Source organism: Mytilus californianus, unplaced genomic scaffold, assembly GCF_021869535.1.
Source record: "Mytilus californianus isolate M0D057914Y unplaced genomic scaffold, xbMytCali1.0.p SCAF_5, whole genome shotgun sequence".
Classification (NCBI taxonomy): Eukaryota; Metazoa; Mollusca; class Bivalvia; order Mytilida; family Mytilidae; genus Mytilus; species Mytilus californianus.
In genome coordinates, this window is record NW_026262701.1 from 48258736 (window position 1) to 48270988 (window position 12253).

General features: G+C 32.1%; 1 protein-coding gene across 2 annotated transcripts in view; it reads right to left on the bottom strand.

Annotated features, from left to right (window-relative positions):
* Positions 1-8144, bottom strand: part of LOC127702387 (alanine--glyoxylate aminotransferase 2, mitochondrial-like) — an 80213-nt gene extending 72069 nt beyond the window's left edge. Inside the window, exon 1 of one of the 2 annotated variants that reach the window (XM_052206546.1) lies at positions 8020-8144. In XM_052206546.1, the coding sequence (XP_052062506.1) occupies positions 8020-8062 (43 nt within the window). In that variant the 5' untranslated portion in view covers positions 8063-8144. Of the gene's footprint in view, positions 1-4903; positions 6250-8019 lie in introns of those variants that run through there. The other variant, XM_052206545.1, reaches the window with a different exon arrangement.
* Positions 8145-12253: the final 4109 nt, after the last annotated feature.

Consider the following 12253-nt stretch of genomic DNA (forward strand, 5'->3'; position numbering starts at 1 on the left):
TTTTTTTAAACAAAAAAATTAAAAAGATTAAAAATCATTTTTAATCTCCTTAAAAGATAATTTTTGTTAAAATAATTTTAAAGGATTTTTTCATAAAATAAGTCGGTTTTAAGATCTTCTAAAATTAAAAATGTTCAGGATACACAAGTCTGTTCTTAATAGGATTTTAAACAGAAATCTGGTCATATTCACTTAATTTGCATGAAACTTTAATAATTCTTATCACTCAAGAACTAAATGGAAAATTTCAAATATTCAAATTTTAACAATTTTTGTCACATCTGAAACATCTCGTGTGGAAATTGATCTTGATACTTCTGAAATATATATTTCAATCAAATATTGAAATTCAATAGTTTATGAAATTAAATATTTTATCAGTACAAAACAGGACGGGATTACTCACACTATATTTTGATTATCTTTATTGAGGTTAATTTAATAAAAAAGAATTTTTCATAAACCTTCACATATTCAATAGAATTTACATGAAAATGTATGTTAAATTCAAGGGAAATTCAACGCAAATAATACAGAACGTATCAATAAATGAGGGTCTGGATGGGGTTTACAGAATAAAGAATAATGGGCCAAAACATAAAAGAATGGAGAAAAATGGACCAAAAAAATAAAGAATAGAGAATAACGGGGTGATAAAATATAAAGAATAGAGAATAATGGGTCAAAAATATATAGAATGGAGAAAATGGGCTAAAAAATTAAAGAAAACTGAAATGAAAAATCCCCATCCATAACCTCATAAACACTAATTTCATGGTTGGTCATGTTTAATTTAATAATATAACATTCAAGGACTAATACTAGTACATGTGTACTAAAGTTTAAATTGATACAAGCTGAAAGAATCACAAATATTCTGTAGATAATAAAATCCTATGATTAATAAGAACTCTTGTATAAAAACAATTATTGTTCTTCAACGAATGGTGTATAGCTACTTTATTGCAAAAAAAAAAGAAACCATGAAATGGTTTGATTATTTTTTATGCTTTAGATACTAAATTTAATTTCATCAAAATTGACCAAAATTGCCAAGCACTGATAATATGCCTAAGAGGTTGGTTTACACAGTCATCAGACCAGGATGAAAATTGTTCAGAATGTACTTGTTTATTAAATGAAACAAATAAATTAAATAAAATGTTTTTATGATACAAGTGTATGAAATTAATATTCTAATACAGTATTTTTAATTAATTCAATAGTTTTTCAATATCTTAAGGTAAGGGTTGAACTTTACTGTGGGAAAAGTTTTTTTTTTCTGAATAATAGCACTTTGTAGTAACAACATAAATGGTACCAACTTTACTGCACACCAAATGTTTCTTAGTGTGGATAGTAAAAATGGGGGTTGTCTCAAGAGTTGGTAAAATCACTCGAAACTAGGTGAGACATGCGCAGTAGTGATAGATCATGTAGTATAAATATAGAAAATTGAATATTTTAATCAACAACAAAAAAATCCCCCAAAAATATCTGTATCATTATACCCAAGTGCCTGTGCACCAGATGTGCATTTCAACATTAAAATATCTCTTCAGTGCTTAAGGCCAAAATATTTAAAATACAAACTTTGAAGAGCTGATAAATCAAATGGTACACCTATATGAAAAAACTGGTCAAGGAATCAGAGCCACAATGATTTCAAAATTTTACAACTACAAAGGGAGAGCTTTTAATAAGAGCCATTATTTGGCCCCTGAAAATGCAAACTTCATAGTAAACTTATTCAAGACTTTCATAATTATGTTAATTTTATTGATAAATGACCAGGTAAATATAATCTGGACACAGTAAAAAGTCACTTGTTATATATATAGGTCACTATGAAGTTATAAACACATGTAGATATCTATATGTAGTATTTGACCTAAAACAACCATTATTAAGAATAGTTCTCTCACATATTGGAAACCACAAAAATTAATCCCAAGGTGGTGGCTGTAAAGCTCATAAATCTGCAGGTTTCCGCATATAATTTGAATAACGGGGTGATAAAATATAAAGAATAGAGAATAATGGGTCAAAAATATAAAGAATGGAGAAAATGGGCTAAAAAATTAAAGAAAACAGAAATGAAAAATTCCCATCCATAACCTTATAAACACTAATTGCATGGTTGGTCATGTTTAATTTAATAATATAACATTCAAGGACTAATACTAGTACATGTGTACTAAAGTTTAAAGTGATACAAGCTGAAAGAATCACAAATATTCTGTAGATAATAAAATCCTATGACTAATAAGAACTCTTGTATAAAAACAATTATTGTTCTTCAATGAATGGTGTATAGCTACTTTATTGCAAAAAAAAAGAAACCATGAAATGGTTTGATTATTTTTTATGCTTTAGATACTAAATTAAATGTCATCAAAATTGACCAAAATTGCCAAGCACTGATAATATGCCTAAGAGGTTGGTTTACACAGTCATCAGACCAGGATGAAAATTGTTCAGAATGTACTTGTTTATTAAATGAAATAAATAAATTAAATAAAATGTTTTTATGATACAAGTGTATGAAATTAATATTCTAATACAGTATTTTTAATTAATTCAATAGTTTTTCAATATCTTAAGGTAAGGGTTGAACTTTACTGTGGGAAAAGTTTTTTTTTTCTGACATAATAGCACTAAATTGTAGTAACAACATAAATGGTACCAACTTTACTGCACACCAAATGTTTCTTAGTGTGGATAGTAAAAATGGGGTTGTCTCAAGAGTTGGTAAAATCACTCGAAACTAGGTGAGACATGCGCAGTAGTGATAGATCATGTAGTATAAATATAGAAAATTGAACATTTTAATCAACAACAAAAAAATCCCAAAAAAATATCTGTATCATTATACCCAAGTGCCTGTGCACCAGATGTGCATTTCAACATTAAAATATCTCTTCAGAGCTTAAAGCCAAAATATTTAAAATACAAACTTTGAAGAGCTGATAAATCAAATGGTACACCTATATGAAAAAACTGGTCAAGGAATCAGAGCCACAATGATTTCAAAATTTTACAACTACAAAGGGAGAGCTTTTAATAAGAGCCATTATTTGGCCCCTGAAAATGCAAACTTCATAGTAAACTTATTCAAGACTTTCATAATTATGTTAATTTTATTGATAAATGACCAGGTAAATATAATCTGGACACAGTAAAAAGTCACTTGTTATATATATAGGTCACTATGAAGTTATAAACACATGTAGATATCTATATGTAGTATTTGACCTAAAATAACCATTATTAAGAATAGTTCTCTCACATATTGGAAACCACAAAAATTAATCCCAAGGTGGTGGCTGTAAAGCTCATAAATCTGCAGGTTTCTGCATATAATTTGAATAACGGGGTGATAAAATATAAAGAATAGAGAATAATGGGTCAAAAATATAAAGAATGGAGAAAATGGGCTAAAAAATTAAAGAAAACAGAAATGAAAAATTCCCATCCATAACCTCATATACACTAATTGCATGGTTGGTCATGTTTAATTTAATAATATAACATTCAAGGACTAATACTAGTACATGTGTACTAAAGTTTAAAGTGATACAAGCTGAAAGAATCACAAATATTCTGTAGATAATAAAATCCTATGACTAATAAGAACTCTTGTATAAAAACAATTATTGTTCTTCAATGAATGGTGTATAGCTACTTTATTGCAAAAAAAAAAGAAACCATGAAATGGTTTGATTATTTTTGATGCTTTAGATACTAAATTAAATGTCTTCAAAATTGACCAAGGTGGTGGCTGAAAAGCTCATAAATCTGCAGGTTTCTGCAGATAAGTTGAATATATAATAATGACTGACAGTTTATATTAAGTGATATATATTAATCAAGAACTGTCTTGGTACATCTGCAGTATGAGACTTTTGCCATGACAATCACATATCTATGATTATTGGAAACTAATAAATTCTAATTTAAATTTCATTTTACAAAAGAATTGAATGATTTGTTTCTGGGTTGAATGTGCAAAAATTTGATAAAGACTTAATTTAATGAATTGATTGTTTTGGAGGATTTGTATCCCACTAAAGAGACAGTTGCTTAGCAGTGAGAATATGTGCAAATAAGGGGGTGTTTAAAGACTTGCACATATGACTATTTTTTTCAAGTGATAAAATGTCTGAATTCAGACAGACATTCGTAGACATACATTTGTATAATTAAATATAGAAAGAAATCAGTCAGGTAAACATGTAGAAAATTAACTGCTCTGATTTCTGGATAACAATATTTGTAAACCGTTATCTAAATTATATGTTATATACTCAGTTCAGTTTCTTGTATATTCCTCCATTAATTGTAGAGCACTACCCATAGGGTATAATTGTAGCAACTATATACACCTTAGAACATAAGGAAGCATTTAATTATGTACAGATGACTGAATTTAGGCAATAATAATTACTAAAAATTAATATTATAACTAATTCATAGGATTGTCATCATAAAATTTTAAAAATAATATTCATAATGTGCTGAAGTGTAAGAATAAGTTAAGTAAGAACTGGATATATTTACAAATAAGAATTTAGAATTTAAGTGGTCTTAAATTAAACTTTCTTATAATTGTTAGTTAAAGGTGCTATACGTACATCAGAATTTATAATGAGAAGGTTATTTTATAGGACTTACCGTTATGTAAAAGGGTTGGGGTTTAGAACAATTCATCATATATACATAAGTTTACCTTCACAGTTTAAAGTTACCTTATTTCGGATCTTATCATTATTCTTTAAGGTAACTGGATATCTTAAAATTTTGCAAAATTTTTTTATTTAATTTAGGTCCTAATACATCATAAAATAGTAAGATGGTAAAGTAGGGAACTATTTTATTTTAAAAAAGTTTACTTATACTGTACTTGTGTTCAAGTTTTTAATCCTTTTTGTGCGCAGCATGTGCATCTCGTAGCACATATTTCTAGCCAGAGTTTCAATGTTTTCATACACAGTTGAGTAACAGTTTATGTCCTTGCTAGTACAGTCCATTATGAGCTGCAGTAAATTCCCTTCTTGTATGATCTTCTTGTATGTTGAGGTATCGATTTCATCCATTGTCTGTTTTATTTTTGAGCAATATTTGGATCTTATTTGCCCCAATTCTTTGCAGCGTAGAATAAAATGTTCCAGATCTTCATTTTCCTGTTCACAGATTGTACATATCGGGTTAACTGTCGGATCGAAGTTAGCTCTTTTGGCTTGTAATATGTACGTTTGAGTACTTATTCTTGCTTTTATTTCTCCTGCCTTTACATCTTTACTATTGTTTTTTATGCTTTTCCATATATTGTGTGCTTCATTTAATGGATTGTTCTGTATCTCTATGTATTTAAGTGATGTTTTTTCCATTTTTTCATAGTGACATTCATTTTTCCAGTATTCCTTGATCTTTATTCCTACTAGTCTTTTCCATTCGATTTTCTTAAGTGGTTTTTCTATGTAGTAACTACTAGATTTCAAATTGTATTTTGATAGAGTTTTTTCCACTCTGTTGATAAAGTCTTTTCCTCTTTGGTCTGAGAATGCTATTTGTCGACGCAGAATTTCACATTCTATGGTTCCTGAATTTCGAACAATATTCATGAAGAAGGTAAGTAGATTTTTGTCTAATGTGATGGCAATAGGTTCTGCTCCTACCAGGGTATAGACAGCCATATTTGCTGTATTATTTGGAAGCCCTTGAATTTGTCGGAGGATTTTTCTCTCTGCCAGTTCTAGCATATCCTTTTCTTTTGCAAGTAAGTTCATCACCTCAAGTCCGTAGATGCTTCTTGGTACTGCATATGTTCTCCATAGCTTGTATGCGACCATGGGTGAGAATCCCCTTCTGACATGTAAACCGGCTCCGAGAAGGCTGTATATTGTTGCCCTGCCGGTTCTTATTCTTTCAGAGATATTTGCCCGGTTTTGCTCGTTTCTTTTGATACCTAGATGTTTGGTTTCATTGGTTATATTGATGTCATTGTCTTCAAATTGCAGTGTTGTTATGTTTGAGCCTTTTGCATTATATAAAACCGCTTCAGATTTAGTTGGATTGATTTTAACTAGATCTCTGCTTGTATGGTGCTGTACTATGTCTAATATTCCTTGTGCGTCTGCAGTACTATTTGCCAGGACAGCAATGTCATCGGCACATGTGGGTGCAGGGACTTGTATATTACCAATACATGCTCCAAGTCCACTTTTTAAAATGCTATCCAGTATGACGTTATTGTAGCATTTATATAGCGTTGTAGATAGTTTTGCACCTTGTTGAATTCCTTGTAACACCATTACATCTTCTGTACATTGACCTTCCCATTTGACCTTAATGCTCATGCCTTTATACATGTTTCTCAGTAGTATCCAGAGTTTTCCTTTTATTCCATAATGGTACAACTTGTTGAATAGTATTTCATGGTTTAGTTTGTCAAATGCTTTTTCTGCATCAAGAGTTATTAAAATCATCAGTATCTTTAATTTCTTACTTTCTTCGATTGCTTCTGATGTGAGGAAAGCTGCGCATAGTGATGATACTCCTTCTGTAAAGCCTCTTTGCAAGGAGTTTTGTATGTTATTAAATACAGAGTCAACTCTATCCTTCAGTATACTTTGTAATATTTTTGCAAAGGTTTTAGTCACAGTTATTCCTCTATAGCTAGATGGTAATGTTTTGTCTTTTTCTTTCTTTAGGATTGGTGTAAGAATCCCTGTCTTTAGGAAGATTGGTACATCCAGATATGTTAAAATTAAATTTAGCAAATGTACTATAAAGGGAGTTAACTCATCCATCCCATATTTGTAGTGTTCTGCCGAAATTCCATCCTCATCTGGTGCTTTTCCTGCTTTAAGTTTTTCTATAGCTTTATCAACCTCCTTTACATTGACATGATCAATGCCTTGACCTTTTTCCCTTTCTATGGATTCTATTATATTGTTTTGTATTTCTACAAGCTCTAGCTTTTCAGTGTCGAAATTTTCTTCTAATGTTGGCGTAGCTAGTTGTTGGAAATGTTCTTGCCAAATGTTCATTATGCTTGGTCCATCTTCTGCAGTCTTTTCATTCAGTTTCAGTATCTTGGTGTTAGTAAGTGGTGTTTTTCTTTGCATGTTAATAAGCTTGTAAAAAAGTTTTGTGTCTGCATTTGAAGCTTTCATAATTTTTCCCGCTGTTGATTCTCTCTGAGAGGCATAAGCTTGTCTTTGTGCTTTTCGAAGTATTCTTTTTGCAGCTGTCATTTTGATAATTTGAGCTCGTTACTTCTTTCTTGAGGTGCTCCATGTTGCCTCCATACTTTATATGCATTTTTTTATTGCTTTGATGCCTTTTCTATTTGTTCATTCCATATCGCCTTTCCCTTTGATTTGATTTTGATTTTTCTTCTATACTTTGGGATTGCCGCTTCTCCGGCTTTATGTAGCAATTTTTCTAGATTTCTTATATCTTGCTCAATGATTCCTTTTGATTTTTGCATGAGGTTTGGTAGATCTTTATTGATGATTTCCTTATAAATTTGATGGTCACAGTCAGTCCATTTAGGTTTTGCTATGATAGTTGTTGCTTTTTCCCTTACTTTTTTCAGTTGGCTATTCAGTGTCAGAATAACAGGTACATGGTACAAGGTATTCTCTGGGTCAGTGTCAAGGACATCAATTTGTCTGATTTTATTTATTATTTCCGAGTTACTTTTGAAGAGGAAGTAATCAATTTGTCCTTTCGATTTACCATTCTGCTGATAAAATGTTTCTTTTAATGGGCATTTCTCAGTATTTCCTATACATTTTTCCTTGCAGAAAGTTTGTAGAATTTTATCATGAGGTGTAGAGCTTCTATGGAGTGACCCGTTCATGTCTCCACATACTATAATTTCGTTTGTATCTTTATATTTCTCTATCATTTCATCAAATACTTCTTAATTACACATGTTACACGACATGCGCAATAACAAACGTACTATATAATGCATTTAGCGAACGTTTTCAAAGTATTGATACTTACGTAAAAGGCACAAAAACTGTGCAGGTATTTTGTGATATGCCATGTTTCAACAGCTGCCTGACCCAGTTGTTTTGGATATGATTACTTATTGTAAACAACGAACATGCTTAAATTAAACACGCCCACTAAATGGGAGGTAACACTGTTATACTTTTTAGCGGGAAATTATCCATGTTTACTTGAACTGCTGAACATGAGTGCATGATATCGTTTATTGTGCCCTGCCTCTTCTTAGTCCTATAACATATGACCTCGGGGGGGGGGGGGGGGGGGGGGTATTTTCCATGTTAAGTTGTCACGGTTTGATATTTTCATTTGCTGTTTTTATCATAGGTACTTTGTGACAGGACAATTTTTCAAGCCCTCCCCACTTTTTTTTCCAAAATCCGTTATTTTTCAAGGTATTCTTTTAATTTGTCATTTTTTCCGTAAATATGTTTCCTATGTATTAAAAATCTTCAGATGAGCTAAAAGTGGAAACTTAAACTATCATATAAACACAGATGCTACAAAGTCGAAAAATCGTCAAAATTCATGATTCAGGTCCTAAGACCATCCTTAGGCTATTACAAGACAGTGTAATTGTAGTCTTGGGACCTATAAAACAAGTTTATATAGTCTCTTTTTTGGCCTAGTTTGGAGTTTGTCACTTCAAGGCATCTTCAGTTAGTGCGCAACATGTGCATGAGCACGATTTTTTCGAATACTAAAATAGCCGATGATAACTTTGGAACGAACACCGTGAAAATCATCAAATATATAAACTAAGAGGTAGGCCAATTTCCGTTGAATTCCGTTTATTTTAAAAGATTTCCAATCTTTGATATACTTCACAGTTTCATGGGTTTATCTGTGTACGTACTTTTAATTTGTAATAACATAATTACTTACTTAAGATCATTTATAAACCACATGATAAACGTCTAAAGATCGCTCGAAACTGCAAATTTATAGGTTTTGACACGGTTTGGGTATTCGATAAATATAGATTCTCTAATTCTTCGTCAATTTATCCCTTTCTGCACCCATTGTATAAAATGCTTATTGCTGCGTGTTCGTTTATTCCACACTGGTTAATGGTATAGGGAGGGTTTAGTAAGATCTCACAAAATATGTTTACGGCCCCGTCGCATTTATGGGCCTGTCTAAAGTCGGGAACATCTCTCCTTTATTAGTCTTGTGTGTTTTTTAAATTTTAATTCATTTTATTGTTTCGGAGTTTAGTGTGGCGTCCATTTTGTTGAACTATATGTATTATTGTTTTGGGGGCCAGCTGAAGCCCGCCTCCGGGTTCGGGATTTTATCTCTGCGTTGAGTTTCTGCTTACCGGCCGGCTATGTGATTACAAAAAATTTTGGATAGACATGTTTTGTTAATGTCTAAAATTCAAAGAAAAGTACCCTCATACAATGGTTGCAAAAAAAGTTATATATAGCAAACCTATAATGCTTTTTCTTGAACTTATTTAGCGATTTTGCAGGTTAATCTATATGAAAGAGGGACGAAAGATACCAGAGGGACAGTCAAACTCATAGATCGAAAACAAACTGCATGACGACGCCATGGCCAAAAATAAAAAGACAAACAGACAAATAATATAGTACAGATGATACAACATAGAAAACTAAAGACTAAGCAACACGAACCCCACCAAAAACTGGGGATGATCTCAGGTGCTCCGGAAGGGTAAGCAGATCCTGCTCCACACGTGGCACCCGTCGTGTTGCTTATGTTATTACAAATCCGGTAAATAGTCTAATTCGGTAGGTCACATTCGTGAAAAGGGAAGGGTATTGTAGTTACGACATAAGGAACATATCCGATATCATCTGTGAAACGGTTATTCCATAACGGTCAACCAACTCGTGATGGCGTCCGTAAAATTTACGAAGGGATGATTTCAACTTCACCATTTGGAACTCTTGGTTTAATAGCTTCCTTGTGAGCAGCAATCCTCTATCAAGGAAATCATGATAGGAAATACAAGCCCGGGAATATCGTATCAATTGGGAGATATATACTCCGTATGCAGGCGCTGCTGGAATGTTGCTACATAGAAACGGAAAGTTCACAATTGGGAAGCTGAAATCATCTCTTTTGTCGTAAAGTTTTGTTTTCAACCGACCCTCATTGTCAATTTCTAGATGTAAGTCAAGATATAAGGCAGACTTAATTGTATCTGTAATATCCTTTATCTCTAGTTCGATGGGATAGATTCGTTCAACATAGTCACCAAATTTTGTATTATTTAGTGAGAGAACATCATCTATATAGCGGAACGTAAAGTTAAAGGATATTGTTAACTTCTTATCTTTCTTCCTAAGAAGTTCCTGTATGAAGTCAGCCTCATAATAATAGAGAAACAAGTCGGCAAGAAGAGGGGAACAATTGGTTCCCATTGGAATTCCGCCAGTCTGTTGAAAAACACGCCCTGCAAACGTAACAAATATGTTGTCAATCAAGAAATCAAGCATCTTGATAATGTCTGTTTCAGAGAATTTTTTTTTTTGGAAAACATGTGTTATCTTCATCAATATGAATTGTTTTTAAACTTGCTTTAGAAAGACGGGAAACGATCCAGTATACACATGTGAAGATGAAGCTCTATAGTTTATTGAAAAATTTAGATTCACACCGCATATGTTTTCGAAATTTATGAGTTTCATATGAAATTGTATTGTGTCTTGTATTTGCATATTGCTCCCATCCTTTCTTTTCAATATGTTAAGAATAAACATCATTATCTAAAGGTAATACAGATACAGCGAAAATTGACACGAAGTAGGCAAATATTTCGAAAAATAGGAATTATACCAACCTGTATTTCACACTAGTAAAAAAGAAGAAAAAAAGTGAGATTGCCTTTTTAATGTACCTCCATTTAGTGGCCATGGGCTTTCTGTTCAGCTGTGGTCGGGTTGTTGTCTCTTTGATAAGTTCCCCGTTTCCTTTCTCAATTCTATTCTAATCATTTCCCTTTTAAAACAATTAAAAAGGGTTTGGGATTATTTTTCGCGTATTTCCGAAGATTTTACCAAGTCATAAATTTATACCTAAATTTACTTATAACCAATCGAAATAGTTCTTGGAAAAAAATGAGCGAAGTGAAAACATTATCAAAAATTTTTCGTCAGGAATTTCTTAACCCTATACCAGAATTCTATTGAAATTAATAAAGTAATTACATAGATTGTCTTTTAGATACAACTAAATATTTATCTTTAGAAACTATTTAATTGAAAAGCTCGTGTACAAATAGTGAACACTTTTAGGAATACACATTATAAAACCAAGATTGAGACAAAAGGGTAGGATAACAAGGGTGGATCCAGCCATTTTTAAAAGGCACAGGCTACGATTACGTTGAAATGTAACAATGACAAAAAAGTTATTGTTACATTGGACACTAATTGCCGGAATGCTAGGTTGTGTAAGGAACCGATTAATTACGAACGTAACAATAATATTTGTGTCTACGGTTACGTTGTTCTATTGTTACATGTACGTTAATGCACTTCAATGTATGATGGGACTAGTAATATATATGTATTAAAATAAAACTAGAAAGCATGTTTTAGTCCGATGCATTTTTAGTGAAACCACTCTAGGCAGCCATCACAAACGAGTCACGGATGCAGCAATGTGAAAGTCGGTTTTGCAGACTAAACAGTTCTACTCTGCAATATACCTTTTTAAAGCAGGAACATAAATATTGACGTTATATATACTGTTCCCAGGTTAAAGCGCATTTCAATATCTGCCATACTTCAGGTTTTTTTTTCTTGAAATATTTATATTTTCGACCACAATTTTTGTTGGAAACACTGATGTGAGGTTGTTTTACGTTGTCTTTTAATATCATTTCATTTCATTCCCGAATGATCACCAATGTTGTGTTAGTATTATCATCATCAAGTATATCGAAGAATTAAGAAACGAGACTATAGTATGTTAAAAGTTTAATAAATCTAGCGTAACAATAAAGCAACGTAACCGTAGAAACAAATATTACTGTTACGTTTGAAATTAATCGGTTCCTTATCCAACAAATCATTCCGGCGATTAGTGTCCATGCACTGTAACAATAACGTTTTTATTATAATTGTTAGCCAGTGCCGTTTTAAAAAGGAGTTCCAACCCAGGATAAAGGGGGGTTCCAACCATATGTCCACATTCAAAAGCATTGATCGTCCAAAAAGGGGGTGGTTCCAACCCTAGGACCCCCTCCCCCCTG